At 31.7% G+C, this 19010-nt stretch overlaps 1 protein-coding gene across 2 annotated transcripts in view; it reads right to left on the bottom strand.

Moving 5' to 3' along the window:
• Positions 1-662: 662 nt before the first annotated feature.
• Positions 663-19010, bottom strand: part of LOC134720582 (putative uncharacterized protein DDB_G0277255) — a 118887-nt gene continuing 100539 nt past the window's right edge. The window contains exons 14-16 of one of the 2 annotated variants that reach the window (XM_063582916.1): positions 8070-8166; positions 4218-4364; positions 663-1766 (exon numbers count right to left, since the gene is read on the bottom strand). In XM_063582916.1, the coding sequence (XP_063438986.1) occupies positions 1323-1766; positions 4218-4364; positions 8070-8166 (688 nt within the window). In that variant the 3' untranslated portion in view covers positions 663-1322. The remainder of the gene's footprint in view (positions 1767-4217; positions 4365-8069; positions 8167-19010) is intronic. The other variant, XM_063582917.1, reaches the window with a different exon arrangement.

A 19010-nucleotide genomic window follows, 5' to 3' on the forward strand; every position in this document is an offset into this window, starting at 1 on the left:
AAGACGAATTTCGAATTAAAAAAAAAATTCTGTTGTTTTTTGTTTTAATTGTAAAAAATAAAATCACAAAAATAGTCAAACTGAACTCTAGAACAAATCCAAAAAATTTTGTAAAATGTAAAATCTAGTGAATTTAACCAATGGATATATACAAATACAATACAATCCATCGTTACATTGTACCTATAAATAGATCTCCTTCAATACAAGGTATATTTTAGTATTCACTGCACACTGATCAATACTAGCATCCTCTTTCTAACAACAACAAGTTTGACAGGTCATTTTCATCCCAACCGTATATTCAACCCTATTCAATCTCAAAAATAATTATGATAGATATATTTCTCAGGTCCAAAATTACCCAACATTATAAAGTCCGAGATAAATATCTGATAAAATAGGCTGTAATTGTTATAATTATTTATATGCATCAGAATTACAGTAAAACCTGACAGGAAGAAGACAATTTTGTGTAATAAATCCTCTTTATCAGACCTCCGTAATTGTGGCAGTCAATATCACAGGAAAAAACACGACAAAAAACAAAGATAACTTGTTCAGATTTCATATCAGACGGTGCTTTGACTCATTTATAAAAAAAAAACATCAGTTAAACAATGTTTTATACATATTCTTTATATTTCTGTTCATACCTAATATGTTAAGTTTGACCACAGTAAATAATATCTAAAGTCAACCAGCAGTATTCAAATATCTGTGTAAAAATTACAAGGCACTAGACAAAAATACGCTGACCACAGAATGACTAAAATACTGTTCTTTGACCTGATTAACCAGTTACAAATCACAATTCTGTATAAACGTAATACATTGTATATATTTCTGACCTTTCCTATATATTAAGCAACAAAAAAATAACCAATGCATTTTAAAACATAAAGACAAAATTTAGATATTTCATATAATGTTCATATCCTTAAATTTTGTCTGTTTAATTCAGGTTGAAAACAGAGTAATTTGATAATGGCAAAAACTTAAGCATTTCACTTCAAGGAATTAAATCATTTCATAGATGAAAGACATGGACAAATATATAACATTGTATATGTTGTATTAAACATTTCTGGATCAGCTAAACGAATATGTTTAATACTGTCTTACTATTTAAAAGTCTAGATTATGAGAATTCTTCTGATCACCAGGTACATAAATACAGGTAAATACAGTAATTACAATGAATATCTTGTAAAGGATTTACTATGACAAAATGTGACACAAATTATAAATCTATAAATACCCAGGCAAGTGACCAAGAAATACTTATCAAGATGAAAAAAAGTTTCCATGGTAACACATATTTAGCTAAGAAACTGTTGATACCCCTCAGCTCCTGTAAATATGACATCAATCCATATTCTCATGGCTTCTGGTGAGGGCGCCACCATGTAATATGTCCTATCAAATGTCTTAACACAAAACGTCAGTTTATGATTGGGACTTTTAACTGTCCGTAAGTGATCCACGTAAACTTCCTCGATAGCTTGAAAATATATTCCCCCTTTAGCTCTTGTTTCAGTCTTGTCCGTGTAATACACTAACGATCGCTTTACACGATCAAACACAAACCAACGTTTATGCCATGTTTTGAACTTGTTCCCCATTTTATGTAAGAATCCCCGACAACTTGTTGGAGATACAGTCACATGTGGACACATGTCTAAATGATGTCCAGCTGTTTCAATGTGTGTCTTTAAATTAAACTCTGTGTTACGTACTGGTAGATATCTTGTTAATGGCCGAGCCTGAAATAAAAATAGATTTTCAAAAATTTTATACAGGTACAATTTGTATTGCAATACTCCAATTGAAAGAGATATAGTATATATCTGCTGTAGAGATTTTACTTTTTTCTTTTTTTTTCTTTCTATAATTCTTGTGTACCTCATTTGCAAGGATAAAGTAATTTCTTTTTTAAACATGTTCTTAACAAGAATGTGTCCCAAGTACATGGACATCCACATTATCATTTTCTATGATCAGTGGACAGTAAAGATGGGATAAAGTCACTTAATTGGCATTAAAAATTAGAAGATCATTCCATAGGGAACATGTTTATTAAGTTTCAAGTAGATTAGACTTTAACTTCATCAAAAAACTACCTCAACCAAAAACTTTAACCTAAAGCATGAAAGATGGAGGAACGGACAGACAACAAACAGACGGAGGCACAGACCAGAAAACATAATGCCCATAAATGGCGCATAAAAATTATAAGTAATAAATTATTTAGTGCATTCTTAAATGTAAATTGTTCTGGTTGGATAAACTAAGAAGAAATCAAAAAGGGAAATCCAATTTTATATACATTTAGGAAATTTAGGAAATTTAAAATTTTTTGTTTGTACCTGAATTCCAAAATGTATTTGAAATGGATCTCATGTTAACTTGTATTTTAAATCATGTTTTCCCATCTGTTTATCCATATTGTTAAAATTTCAATTGCTCATTTTGCCTGATCATTCTTTAACTAATTTAGTGGAAATTGCTTAGATTACAACAAACTCAAGTATTGTTCAGTTAATTGTAAAAATAAATTTTGAGCAAAAATCAAAGACGAGAGTAATTCCATGTTGATTCAATTAGACAGATTTATACAAATTACAAATTAAAAATAATTTTCTAAGATAAAATCAATAAATTTTAATTAAACCCAATTGAACATGATTACTTTTAATTAATAAAAATTAAAAAAAAATCTTATTAGGTCTGTTTGACTACTCCCACACTAGGATTACCATTGATTTGGCTCTAAGCTGAGCAAAGACAAAGAAACCAACAAAGTTTAATTAAAATCGTTTAGAAGATATAATCATGGGTAGACAACTCTGTCTGACTCTCCAGCCAGGTTAATAAATAAAACATGAAATATCTACTTTTTATAGTGCCATATAAAGATTTACTTGATGACTATGTGAATTATTAATGTTTGATCAGACTTAGCAATTGTGTTTAACATTTCCCATGAGGCTTTGTAACATGATAATGTATCCAATCTGCGTTTTTATATTGAGTTCTCAGAATATATACTACAGTATAGAACCAAGACTGTGCTTCCAGTAATAAAGCCAAATTAACGATAATTTCCTTTGAGAAGTTTTACAGTTAATATCTATTGTATTTTTATCTGGAAAGTTATCATAGTAACACAATGTTAATGTTTTTAACACATGTTTTACATTAAATATTCAAATCTTTTCCTGGTACTTTGTTACACAGACAGTTTATTCACAACTTAATATTGTGAACGAGAGGTCAATGTTCCTGAAATTTTGTGAGAGAAGTTGTGAGTTTCATAATAATTTCATACATAACCAATAAGTTCAAATTAAAGAAAATTCTTCTCACTGCTAAAAAAATTCTTTTAAAAGTTTTGGCTTTGACTAATTTGCCTTTTGCATTATTGAATCTAGGTCACTTTAAAGGGAAAAAAACTTCACCTTTGAAGAAAGTTGTGTAATGAAAATCTGGCTAATTCAAAAACCAACAGAAGTCACAGCTATGACACATTAAAATAGTAAGATGTCAAATTGGTTTTGGCCGTCAATAGTGAGATGTGATATTAGTTTTGATCGTCTGCTCAATATTTTGACTTTAAGGAAATGTATAACATGAGTGTTAACACTTCCTGGTTTAGTTCTTAAGAAGCCGAACAAGGCCTTTACTTAACTTCCCAATGATAACACAACTGTTTCAGATTATTCAAATATGGTTTCCTAATTTGAACACTTCATCATTGATCATTTATCATTAAAGAAAAATTGTGTGTTTTGGTTTAAAAAGAAAATTCACAAAATACTGAATTCCATGATTTAAAGCTCAAAATGGAAATTACCTAATCAAATGGCAAAATCAAAAGCTCAAACACATCAAATGAATAGATTACAACTATCATATTCCTGAATTGGTACAGGCATTTTCTTATGTAGAAAATGGTGAGTTAAACCTGGTTTTAAAAGCTACCCAAACTTCTCACAAGTATGACAGTTACAGCAATTTAAAGTGGTAGTTATCCACCTACTGGTACATGGTAGAGTTTACCAAATATTTTAAGAAAGTGGATTTTAACTTTACTCTTTTCGCTTCTTTAATATTTTGTATGATAACTAAATGACTTGCAACTGTTTACATTTTGTGATTATGCATTGATTTTGGTTATCGTAACACGGGGTCTGTAACTGATTGAAGCAGTATACCTGTTTAACTTGATGATCACGCATCTTAATTTGTTGTTGAACTAATTCTTCTCGTAACATTGTTTCTTCTTGAAGTTTCCTCTCCAACGTTTCTCTCTTTGAACGTTCCTCATGCAGTGCTTGCATTTCTGATTCCCGAAGTCTGACCTGGAAAATAAAAAAGAAAATATAGGTCGATTTTTTTTTATTGTTTAAAAGAGACGCAAACTAAATTAACTTTGACCTCATAACAGCTAGTTTCTAGTCAATGAAATAAGGAGAAATACATGGCTCAAATTTGATATGTTCTGCAAATTAGATGTGTTCTGCGATCTTAAAAACTTGTGTGCTTAAACAACTATCTGATAATGCCAATATTTTTGTAAGGTGGCTATTTAAACAGTTTGCCTAGCTGTTCTATGATTGACATAAGAAAATCTTTTATCAATACTCTGTTGTTTAACGTTAACATGTTGATACAGTAGGTCATGATCTGATATTGAAAGATGATCAATTTAATCATTTCATGAACAGATGTTTTAGAATCTAATTTCTTTTTAAAGAAAAAAAAAGTTAACAATGTAATTGTATGGGGAAGACATTTTTGGAAGAGTGACTTAGTAACATAAAGTCTGTGAACCGTATGCAGGGCAAAAGTCAAATTGACTCTAGAATTGGTAGAAAGTTTAGAATATGAATGAAATATGAGACTTGTGGTTAGCAACTTTTTTGTCAAGCAAGTACCGGATTCAATGAACTAGTGCAATAACTTGACTATTTTGGACAAAATCTAAGATAGGAATAAAATACCTTTTATATTTATGTGACTGAAATACAAATGACTAAGTCTCTAGGAATAATTATAGCTTGTGACCACAGCTGTTTAACCATAGAACATCAGGTTTTATAATGTCAGTCTGTGTCAATTTACTCAACTGTCATCCCTCTTGTAACATGTAAGTTAATTAAAGGTCCAGTCCCTGGGGACTAATTAATGGACTATTGGTAATGTACTGAGAATCACATAGAATGGACAAATCATAAGGTCAGACACTAAAAATATCCATTAATTTCCATAAAATGATGATCTTTATATCAAATATCATCCAATGCAAACTTGACATTCTAATAAAATCTTATTGTAAAATTCTAATAAACATCCCTTTAATAGCAATAAACTTAACTTTAGACAGAATTACTAAGTATATAAACATGCCTTGTTTGATTTGTTTCTCATTTGTAATATGGTGGCCGTATATAGTTAACTTATAATGCGGTATTTGTTTTGCTCATTGTTGAAGGCTGTACAGTAACACATAGCTGTTAATTTCTGTGTCATTTGGTCTCTTGAGAAAAGTTGTCTCATTGACAATCATACCACATCTTCTTTTTTATAAGTATGTTACTACCGAAATAGGGACCAAATTAAAATATAAGGTCCGACTGATGAAACAGGGCTTAAAAGGAGAAATATTTTTGAAAGTGGTCTAATATATCAATTTGAGACTTGATGAAATAGGCATTTGAAAGGAGTAGTCTCCCCTGAAGGAACTATGTTGATAAAACATTGCATGAAAGTCTTTCTGTAATATGATAGGGTCATTTGATAGGAAAACCACCTTAATTTGTGTTAAATTTTAAGTCAGTTCTTTCAGAAAAAAAGACTTTTGGTTATTTCACTATGCCTACAGTCTGGTATGATTTTCAATATATTTATATCCTTGTTGTTTTCAAAATTTTTAACCAACTGGGGAGTTTTTTGTGTTGGCTGCTGAAAATATGACCATAATACAATAGACTCTGAAATGACAATTGTCAATCGTCAACACATTAATAACTTTTTCATGTGGAATTATGTATGTCCTAATTTACTCTGGGAATTTATTTAATAAAAAATAAACGTATCCAGTCACGATGACATTTTGTTAGACTTAGTATAGGGAATACTCATTGAGAGAAATGATGAGAGTGAAACAATGTTTTCCTCTGCTTACTAAATCATCAGAGAGCACACATTAAAATGAGACAGACATATCAAATTTCCCCATCTACAATGGCTGGGACATGATCTTACTAATAAAATTACAATCGTGAAATGTCTCTTCATTTTAATATTAAATCTGTCACCTTGTAGAAAAATAATATTTTTTTTAATTTTAAATCGTGCCTACCATTAACAATTTATTTGTCATTAGTGCCTGTAACAATTTGCTGGAATGATTGTAGGACAAATTGGTTTGTATCCTGTCATCCTTCCATTAAATCTCCAACATTATCAAGTTTACTAGTTATGAACAATTAGCTGATATTGTTCAATCATTGATTTGTGGAGCTATGGAATTCTGATTCTCTAACTGTTAATAAAGGACTGTCAACACTGATGGTAAGATTAACATCTGACAGTTCTCAACATCTTATATGAAAGTGTCATTTACAAAAAATCATTGTACGGGAGGCTATAGGTGACATTTACAAAGGTTCTGATCTCAATAAATTATATGCTCGTTATGTGACATTTTCAAAATAATAATTTTCAACAAGCAGGGAGATAATTATAGCTGAAATTTACATACACACATCCTTACTTTAAGCTTCAGCCAGTTTCATTCTAAGTTTCTAACCCAATCCTTGATCACTGACATTTTCTATTGCCCTAAAGCTGAGCTTGAGCCAGTTTCTTTTCAACTTCCCCTCCCGATTCTCTATCAGTGATTTTCTGTTGCTTTAAGTCTGAGCTTTAGCCAGTAACTTTATGAGTTTCCTAAATGACCCTTTATCAGTGATATGTTCTTGGGATCGAATGCTGATCTTTGGCTAGTAACTTGTCAAAATTCTCCTCTATCAGTGAGATTTTCTCTTGCTCTAAAGCTGAGCTTGAACTAGTTATCTTTCAAGTTCCCTACCTGATTCTTTATCAGTGACATGCTCTTGTGCCCTAATGCTGAGCTTGGGCCAGTTTCTTTTTCTTAGCCATTTTCTTTTCAAGCTTTCTACCTGAATCTCCATCAGTGATATTTTCTCATGCTCTAATGCTGAGCTTAAGCCAGTTACTTTTCATGCTCACTACCTGATCCTTTATTAGTGACATTTTCTCTTGTGCCCTTATACTGAGCTAGGGCAAGTTCCTTTTTTTAGCCAGTTTCTTTTCAAGCTCCCTACCTGATCCTTTATCAGTGACATTTTCTCTTGCTCTAATGCTGAGCTTGAGCCAGTTTCTTCTCTAGCTCCCTAGTCCCTATCCGATTATTTATCAGTGACATTTTTCTTGCTCGAATGCTGAGCTTGAGCCAGTAACTTTAAGAGTTCCCTACCTGATCCTTTATCAGTGACATTTTCTCTTGCTCTAATGCTGAGCTTGAGCCAGTTTCTTCTCTAGCTTCCTAGTCCCTATCCGATTATTTATCAGTGACATTTTTCTTGCTCTAATGCTGAGCTTGAGCCAGTAACTTTACGAGTTCCCTACTTGATCCTTTATCAGTGACATTTTCTCTTATTCTAATGCTGAGCTTGAGCCAGTACCTTTTCATGCTCCCTACTTGATTCTCTATCAGTGAAATTTTCTCTTACTGAGCTTGAAATACTTATCTTTAATAAAACTCTTTCATTACAATGTTATCTTGCTCTAATGTTGAGCTTGAGCCAGTAACTTTCAAGCTTCCTACCTGATCCTTTATCAGTGATATGGTTCTTGTGCTTAAATTCTGAATTTAAACCAGTCACTTTTCAAGTCTCCTACCTAATCCTCTGTCAGTGACACTATCTCTTACTGAGCTTGAACTAGCTATCTTTCAAGTTCCCTATATTATCCTCTATAAGTGACATGACTTAGTGCTCTAATGCTGAGCTTGAACCAGTTACTTTTAAATTTCTTACCTGATCCTCTATCAGCGACATTTTTTCTTGCTGAGCTTGAGCTAGTAATCTTTCAAGTTCCATTAATTTCTCCAAATTATCTTCGCCACTACTTAAACTGAAATAAAGAACATTTATAATTAAGAAGAATAATTAGCCTATTGATTTTACTCCCAGTAAGGATTCTGACAACACTACAACAGAGTTTATTGTCCTTTAATTTGTTTTTAACCATCATCATTACATCTATTTTGAGACTATATATGGAGACAACATGATAATTTTCTGTCAATATAAAATACATCTTGACAAAATAAAGATACCACATATAGCTGTGTTTACAACAGATATTTTCAATAGGAATAAAACAAAGGACCATGTCACAGTATAAATAAGAAGATATGATATATGCTGGTCAATGCTATGGACGTAATAGATAGGTCTTTCATAGATATAAGAAGATGTTGCATAAGTGGCAATGAGAAAATATACTCTCAATCCAAGTCACAATTTGTCAGGCTTATTCAAGGAACACAAAATATTTTAATCTGCAGCGCAATGAGGACATCAAATGGGCAAAGACGTATGTCCTTGATCAAAGGTCACAAAGGTATGGAGCAAGAGGTCCCAGATCAATATACTCTGTGTTTGTTTTTATCAGAGGATTATTTTTAATAAATCTAAATATATTGAATCACTTAGAACACTCTTTATCCAAATCACAATTCAACTAATAGTAAAAGCATGTTTTGATGTTCAGTTAAAAATCAATTTGTTTTGGACGCAGATGTCCTTTAATCTGTAATTAAAGACAAATACAAATAGGTTTTCATGTTCACATTTCAAAAGGTTTCATTCACTTTCCAATGTTCAATTTACATGCAAAACAAGTGGTTCCATTTGCCAAAAGCAAATGAGATAACATTTCTTGGAATTATTATCAGTAGAATAAACAAAGTTAACCACTTCAGGACAAAAAGTAAACGCTTTGTCAACTTCAATTAAATCAAAGCGCGAAAGCGCTGTAAAGGCAGTTAATTACAGGTTGTGTGTATTTCTAGTCCAGTTATATCATTATCTTCCATAGAACAGAGGTGGTTTGTAGTATTTAAGATTTAGAGTTCTTTTGTACCTAGTTCACCTATATCTATAGTCTACTGTTTACAGTATATTTTCTGTGCCTCCCATGAAATGCATTTTTAGCCATGGTCTTGTCAGTTTGCTTTAAATTTATGAGTTTGACTGTCCCTTTTGTGTCTTTCGTCCCTCTTCTTTAGACATATAAGAACTTTTTCTTTTCAATATAAATAGACTATTTTTAATTATTGATTGTATAAGCATATTCTATGACTCCCATAAAAAATAGTTCACAAAGATTGACTAGTCTCTGAACTGTGTGTATAGCAAGAACATCAAGTAACATAATGGTAAATGTACATAGAAACATGTCAACTTTTTTTATGACCATACCTGCCAACTGTCAGTATTTGCAGAGTATTTCCCCCATTGAGCTCGAGGCTCCCAAATGGCAATTTTGTAGAGCAATTTTGTCGACTATTTTAAAGAAAACAATTAATTCAACAATGGCTATGAGCTTGTTAATGCACGAAGAAGCCAAAAACCACATTAGAATATATTTGAAGGAAATCCATGACAAATCGTCCCACTTTTTCACTAACTCGCCCCACTTTAAAAACAAGAGTGTACACACTGAAATGTCTTGCCTTCTTTACTAATCATTGATATTATGTTGATAGTCCTAATAATAAAGCTTTATTACAACTGTCACATAATCTTAACATAAACCTAGAAAACTAAACATTGACCTTTGGACCATGAAAATGAGGTCAAGGTCAGATAAACCATGCCAGGTTGGCATGTACAGCTAACAATTCTTCTATACAACAAATAAAATTGACTTATTGCTTATAGTTTAAGAAAAAAAGACCAAAACACAAAAGCTTAACACTGAGCAATGAACCGTAAAAAATGAGATCAAGGTCAAATAAAACCTGCGCGACTGACATGTAGATCATGAAATATTTCCATACACCAAATATAGTTGACCTATTGCATATAGTATTAGAAAAACAGACCAAAACTCAAAAACTTAACTTTGACCACTGAACCATGAAAATGAGGTCAAGGTCATATGACACCTGCCAGGTAGACCTGTACACCTTACAACCATTCCATACACATTATATAGAAAACCTATTGCAAACAGTATAAGAAAAACAGACCAAAACACAAAACTTAACTATAACCACTAATCCATGAAAATGAGGTCAAGGTCAGATGACACCTGCCAGTTGGACATGTTCACCTTACACTGCTTCCATACACCGAATATACTAGACCTATTGCTAATAGTATCTCAGATATGGACTTGACCACCAAAACTTAACCTTGTTCGCTGATCCATGAAATGAGGTAGAGGTCAAGTGAAAACTGTCTGACGGGCAAGAGGACCTTGCAAGGTATGCACATACCAAATATAGTTATTCTATTACTTATAATAAGAGAGAATTTAACTTTTTTTTCAAGTAGTCACTGAACCATGAAAATGAGGTCAAGGACATTGGACATGTGAATGACGGAAACTTCGTAACATGAGGCAACCATATACAAAGTATGAAGCATCCAGGTCTTCCACCTTCTAAAATATTAAGCTTTTAAGAACTGAGCTAACATCGCCGCCGCCGTAGGATCACTATCCCTATGTCGAGCTTTCTGCGAAAAAAGTCGCAGGCTTGACAAAAAAACTGCCCCAACCTGGATTACCAAATCGCCCCACTTGTGAACTGTGTTAAATCCCGTTAATATTACTCCTGCCAACTGGTCCCACCTAATGGAAATCGGTGAAATCTAGATTAATATATTATTAACCAGGATGAATTTAGTAATGCCAACTCGCCCCACTTATGGAAAAAGATGTTATCCCATTGAATATAAGTTCAATTCCTTATATTGCATTATGATACATTTAACAGGTTTCTTTTTAATTGTTATGCAAATAACTAAGCTTCAAAACTTACAGTTATTCTTCAACAATCAGGTTTTTTTTAGAATTATATATAATTTCAGTATATATCAATAATAGTAATTAAATTAATTTTCGGTTTGTTTGTATTCTGTGTAGATTAGTTTTCATTAAAGTGGTGCGAGTTTTTATTTTTAATTATATATATATTAATCTTAATATTACAGTTTTTTTATAAGTAGGGCGAGTTGGCAGGAGTAATATTAAACATGATTTAACCAATTTCACATGTGGGGCGATTTGATAAATCAGTTTGTGGCGGTTTTTAAAAAAGTGGGGCGATTAACCAGTGGGGCGACTTGTCCTGCTTCCATTTGAAGGCCCCCTTGAAGGTTTTGTATGACTATATGAACCATCTTTCACGTAAAACCCCCATGTGCATTTTGAAAAGTTGTCAGATATGTTTCTTACTCCAGACAAAATCTACCGGTATGAATGAAAAAGAAGTTTCGATTAAGGCTCTGTGGCCATAACAGCTGTCTCATTAGCATTTTAACCACTTCCCATATTTGCAATTAAAACAATAGAAGAAAATTATTCAACGCAATAACAAAACTTACTTGTACATATGAAACACATCTCCTTATTTTCATAAGCATTCCAATAACATGAACAATTGTAATTCAATTCTATATACCAAAGCAAAATGAACTGCACCACTTTCATTCACTAGTATGCATCTTTTGGCAAAATACAAGTTCTTAAATGACACAATATATATTTATTGATAAAAAAAAAAAAATTTAGTATACAACTCTTTCACAGGTATAAAAAAAGCACAGCTGTGTCATAACTTGTGAAATCTGTGCTGAAAACATAAAAATTGATGGTATTTGAGTAATTCCATATGTGAAGCTCAACATTAGCTCGTCAGTTGGTGGTGGACAGTTATAGTTCCTTCCTGCAGGCTTAGGATGAATGACTTTTCAGGAAAACCAATTTCACAAATCAAAACTTTCCTCTAGATTTCTCCTACAATATTCATCCAGTTTAGTTCTTTTGTTTTAATTGAACACCGTCCTGATTTTTAATTTTGCAAACCATTCAGTCTCTTGCTTGCAAATGGTGCATGAAAATAGGATGGGTATGGCAGTAGAAAAGTTTCTTTAATGTGGGTTTGTGCCCTGAAAAAAAGTTTTATAACTTAAGTTTTTTTGAAACTTGTGCGACACACATACCTAAATAACTATAACATAGAAGAGAGCATCATTCGAGTCAATGTTTCGTTCCTGTTTACATTGTCATTGATATTTTTTCAGAAAGCCTCAGGCATAGCTCATATCAGCATGATATACGTACACTATCATTGTACAGCCCAAGTCTTCAGTATATACAATTGTTGCATTCATTCACTCCTGTGTTCAGTCGTTCAAAAATATTTAAACATCAACAAATGAACATGAACTTTAATAAGTACAAGAAAACACTAGAAAAGATACGTACATACAACCCGTGTTTTATAAGTGTATTTGAAAGAGAAATATATCTGGTTAAACGATGTATAAAGGAGAAATATATCTGGTTAAACGATGTATAAAGGAGGAAAAATTGTAGATATTGCATAACGATGCTTTCTACCTAATAGCACGTGGATATGTTTACATATTTAGACTTGACCCAGTATGACCCGTACCTTGTAGGTCACCGCCGTCGTTTAAACACTAGACTACAGTCGTGTATAAGACAATAAAAAGCTTAAGCCTGTACTATTTGTGTGAAGTAAATGTGTTTGTTCTGTACATTTAAATTGTTTTACCTGATAGCAATGTATATCTATCCGTTTTCTTCTCAATTCACTTTGTCAAATTCTTCGAACTACTTCAAAACATACGTAGTACTGCGCCCAGAAGTGAGAAAAATATGAGAAATCCTCGTAAAATAATGCTATCTGCAATCTTATGGAATCCATTTTGTTATATTTATTATACAAAGATAAAAAAAAGTTACGATTAATTATGAATTTGCATATCATTATACGGAACGTTTATGGACTATTTTCCATAGCTGTATGTCGGTCATTTTGGCGGGAAATCATGTACACATACACACGTAGATTGGCTGGTACCCGATCGTAATGTTACACATCACATATATCAAATAGCTAATACCCGGAACGTAGTACCGGGAACCAGGATAATACGTAGACAACATACATAACTGATACCGAAATTGAAAACGCTTTACGGTTTCTCGTTCATAAACCGAATTCCGCTTTGATTTATAGAAGATGCAATATTAATCATGTTCAGTCGACTTTTCATTGTTTTATCAACGTCTGAAAGAATCTTTAGATGTCAAATAACACTCGAAATTGACCCGACTTCTTTCCACACGGAATACACATAATGATAGTTTGTAGTCAGGTTGACTGCTCATAATGCAAAATACACACTAATAACAAGTTCTATAAAACGAACAATACACACTGATCGTTTCTTTAGTCCCCAATGTAAATGAAAGAAACAAAAACCATATCATACCATAAAAAGAAGAGGAGAAATTCGAACATTTCCGGATCTATTTCTGGCAAAAAGACCCCCTGCAAAGATTGCGTATGAAAAGATGAACCTCATGCCTTAAAAGTCAGGCCTTAAAGCACTGCCTTTAAAAAAACTCTCCCTAAAATATTGTCTTGTCTCATAAACAAAAAGAAACCTTGAAAACTTAGATTCCTTTGAAATGCAACCATACAACATTGTGCAACTACCCTGAGACCATTTTTTCTCCTATAACATTTTAAGCCCAGCTAGACAGCCAAATAAAAATAAAATTAAACGTTTAATTGTCCATTAATTGTTTATTTGACAACAGAGCTCCATTATCCATCATTAAATCATGGTAACAAAAGCTCTGTGGAAATAGATACATATATTGTATTAACACAATGGACACTCAGGGACAACTCTCAAAATGCTCCCAGTAAAAACAATTAGTAAATGATGGCATACTATATATAATCAATTCGCTTTTTGTAAATAATTTACTGCAATATCATATCAACTTATTTCATTGTTCTAAGTTCTGAGAGATGTTGATTCATTGCAGCCTAATTATAATTCATTTATCATTCTATGTTTTTTTAAATTTCACAATTAAAGACCATACCTTCTATATTAAAATTGTGTTTTCATTTTAATTACTTTTTTTTTTACCTTAAAATGGTCTTTAGTGAGGCAGGCTATGTGAAAAAGAAATTGTTTTTGTAGGAACTAGTTTACAGACAAGTTTTCCTTATTCAAAGACTTTGTGCTTGATTTTTGGAAAACAACTAAAGCACTCTTTACTGTAAATTTTTTAAATTTTTTTTTTTAAAGTTATAACGGTCTTAAATGGGACAGGCTATTGTTTTTGTTTGGACTGGTTTCAAAATAAATTTCCTTGATCAATGGTTGTGTTTGATTTTTGGGAAACAACAACTGAAGCTCTCAGTATACAAACATGAGGATTTGTAAAGCCTTCCTTTGTCGGTTGTTGTCAGAACTTGTGTAATCTATAACTATCATTCTATAGCCCACAATAACACCTGAGACTACGATCAATAGTATTTGTTTTTTTCCTAGATTTTAAATCTTGTGTATTGATTCTAAATCTAAGTATTAACTACAAATCAGATGCTATAAGTACCAGGTTAAGTAGTATATGACAAAGTATAAACACTGGCAATATAGTGGAATTATAAAATGTGTCAATGCAGCACAATCACTTTTATAATTATCAAGTATTCAAAGAAACTATGATATGATATGAATTCACATGTAGTGATTTTCTAACTTTGATATCAGCATACTATGTTAAGCTATTTATGATACCAATTGGGCCAACAATACTATACTGGTTTGGCCAACATAGGCCAAAACCATGAAAATCTCCAGATTTGGTATGATTGCCAATTAGACAAGTATCTACCCAAAACTGAATGATTAAAACGTAAGTAATCAACTATAGATTATCATATGGCCTTAAAAAATTAGCAAAACCCATGGGCTTGTTGAGCAATCATATTCCGATACCAGTATGTTTTTTGAGTCCTCATACTATGTAACCATTATATCTAAAAAAAAAAAAAAAATGAAAAAAAAAAAATGTGGTATAATTGCCATTAGACAGCTTTCCATCAAAGATAAAATGATATAGTTGTAAGTAACTATAGGTAAATATTTACCCTTCAAGAAGGAGCAAATGTACATTTTGAGACAAATTACTAGTAGTGTACCAGTATACATTGTTGGGTCTACTCATATTATTGTCATTTTACTGACCAATGCATCCATACAATAATTCCATCAAACTTTTTTTCTCCCTGCATATTTTATCATGCCACCTTTTGAAAGATATAGACATGCATGTAACTTTGTGCATCATTAAGAAAAAAATCAACTGCAATGAAAATGTAGCAAAAAGTTAAACAAGTAATTATTAAACAAGCAGTTGAACCAATAATTAGGCAACATGTAGTTGAATCAGTAATTATTCCACATGTAGTTGAACCAATAATTAGTCAACATGTAGTTGAATCAGTAATTATTCCACATATAGTTGAATCAGTAATTTTTCAACATGTTGTTGAACCAGTAATTATTCCACATGTAGTGAATCAGTAATTATTCAACATGAAGTTGAATCAGTAATTATTCAACAAGTAATTGAATCAGTGATTGTTCAACAAGTAGTTAAACCAATTATCATTCAACCAGTAGTTCAACCAGATGGTTTTCAACAAGTGAGACATTATTCAACAATTATCTGAGGTAAATTTAGTTCTGCACTGATCTTAATATACATGTAATTTTCTAGACATCAAGTACACATCAGAAAATGTTTTATCAAAATATTTACATAACTAACACAAAAAAGTCAAGTGAAATTGACAGTATATAATTCTGTCAATATGTTTAAGTGAATTTGATATATAAGCTGTGAAATTTGTGTCACCATACTTTGTATCTTTATATTTTTTTGTATTTCTATTCAAAATACTTAATTGTTGAGTGACCCATTACAATTAGATGTTTTTGAAAGATATAATCATTTCAAAAGTAATTTCTGGGTTAAAATGAAAATAGTGAAAAATAATTCAACGTTATTGCTTATAGTATATTTATTTGCATGTAGTCATAAACAAATTGACTGATTAGAAAAAGAATTTTGAAATTTGAAATCCGATATGGAAACATGTAGCATTTTCTTATATAGCAAAAATGTTCAATGCGGACAAATTAAATTATGACTTTAATGTGACATATAACGGATATGAACGACAAATTAATAAAATGAGCTGAGATGGTGATTCAGTTAACTTTTTACTCTTACAAAAACACAACATTACAGAAAAGAAACCCTGTAAATGAAAATTTAATTAGAAGAATTTGCTGTAGTGTGTGTCTTGAGGGATTTTAGGTTGTTAGTTAGACCATTATATGGAATGACTTTATTTATATGACTGGCTTACGGCAATGAGAAGAAGACAGAGACTAGTTATTCATTGTCGACTAATGAGTTAAAATTCTACGGGAAATCATATGGCAGATACAAAATCTGTGCTTTAATGACATGAGTGTAGTAATATGATGGAATGATAGTAAACCAGAAAATATATCAGGCATATCACACAGACTGTTTCATATTCACAATTTAGCATCAATTTTCGTAATAGTAATAGTATGCTAGGACTGATTTACTGTCGTATGATGAAAACAGCTCTTTCAAATTCAAAGGCAGCAATGTCTTTGAAAAATATGAAATCTGTATTTCAGATGAAAGACAATTGATAAAACAGTAAAAGCTGACCATTAAAACTTGAGCCGTGTCAGATAGAAATCGAACTTATGCAAGTACATGTACAAATGTATATATGTACATGTATCATTTATATGACTTTGATAGATTTTAGAACATTTATTTACAAAATAAAAGATGAATATAGGTCAGTTTTGTAGGGTTCTTACATTTAATCCATTTTCAAAGAGTTACAGAATCTGTCTGCATAGAGATTTTTAAATTGGCACAATGATTTTAAGGAACTCATGATTAAAGAAAATCCACATAAAAATTCAACTTAAATTACTGCATATTCATGGTATAACCCCTTTCAAGTTCAATTCAAAAATCTAAAGAACATTTGTTTTACAGCAAAACATTTGACCAAAAATTTAACAATTTTAGAGTACTTCTTTTCCAAAAATATTGAAAACATATCAAAATCTGACTATTAATCAATTTTAGCTCACTATTACCCAACAAACGATAACAACAGAAGCATGTGCAGCCTCTTTTCTAATCATATACGATTTAAACAATTGAGCAGTCTCTTACATCCCCAAGTTTAGAGAATAGAAAAGTCTGATTGACATAGAATTTAGTTACAATGAAACTTTTTTTTTATATGAGTTACTAGTTAACCATTGTAATGCAGTAGCATTTTGAACTTAAAAGCCTGTGAAAATTTATTAAAGAAATTACTAAAATATGCAGAATGAGTCTATGATTGCTTAAATTGAAGAAAGATGCTGATGTCATCATTTAAAAATTCACTTTTGAAACAAAGATTAATAATCATACCAGACACATATAGAAGTACTGAATTGGAAAGTTATAATTTACTTATTTTTTTTTAGAAGATAAATATTGTGCTTCACCATGGACTTACCCTTGAGGTTCACCATTCATTGGTCTCCCACAGAACCAACAATAATCCAACTGAAAACCTCGCGAATTAAAATATGATGGAACTAATTCCATATCATCTATATCACTTTTACTGTTGAATTCTTGTCGGCTTTTCATTTCTTTTCTAAGTGCCAAGTTTTGAAATAATTGATTAAAATTCTGATTTTCTGGTGAGAGTACAGGCCCTTGTTTTCTCCTATGTTGATGTCTTATAGACGGAGATAATGAATTTTCTGTTTCCATGCAGTCATAGTCTGTATAAGAACCAGCATGACCAGAAGAATTCAATCTTTTATGTAAACAATCATTTTTGTCCAAGGTTACATCAAGGTTAAGCTCCCTCCTTGGTGAGTTTACCACCTGCTTTTTTAAGCAGCTCATTTTCTGTGGTGTTCCATGTTTAGAAGAACTACCACTGCTGATTTTCTGAGGAGTTCCCGGTTTAGAAACACATATTCGTACATTTTTCTGTGGAGTTCTGACCAATGGTGAACCTTGACCACTGTAATTTTCTGTGACCCTAGAGATAGCCATATCTCCTGTACTTTTCACTCTATGATGTGATAGTTTGGAGTCTATAGAAGAAGTTGAATCACTATCATTGGGACTAGATATATCCACAAATCCATCATCTACCGTGTTACTTAAGTTAGACTGATTTTTGTCGGAACTTTTGACATGATGATCTGTCGTGGAACACTTGCTGTTAATTATTTCAATACCTGAATCCCGTTCAATATCTTTAACTCTGTCGTCACGTTGATGTGAGAAAGATACATGTAATTTATCAGTTGATGGAGTAAGACTATATTTATCCCCATACATCAAGTTACTAAAACCTGGCATAGCTGCTTTACCCACATCTCCGACCTGTTGTGAGATACCATTCTTTTTTCTATATTCTGATAAAATTCCACTTAAATCCATTTTTGTTCGATTAGTAGAATTCTAAATTGAGAATTAAAAGCACTAACAATATGTTAAAGCAGGTGCTTATTTCCATTTGCAATTAGATTTCTGTCCATATTTGAAAACTCAATGTAATGAGATATAATGGTACCTGATAGCGTAATCAGGAGTAAATTCTCATCAAATAACAAGTCTTCAAAATACAATTTCTAAGTATTGTAAAATTAATATTGCTCATCATGAATATTTAACTAAAATCAATAGAATATAAATTTTTGGTGAATTATTTTTTGATGAACGAGATGCAGTTAATTATCCTGCAATATAACTGGCAATGCTATTCA

The sequence above is a fragment of the Mytilus trossulus genome, chromosome 6 (assembly GCF_036588685.1).
Source record: "Mytilus trossulus isolate FHL-02 chromosome 6, PNRI_Mtr1.1.1.hap1, whole genome shotgun sequence".
In the NCBI taxonomy this organism is placed as follows: domain Eukaryota; kingdom Metazoa; phylum Mollusca; class Bivalvia; order Mytilida; family Mytilidae; genus Mytilus; species Mytilus trossulus.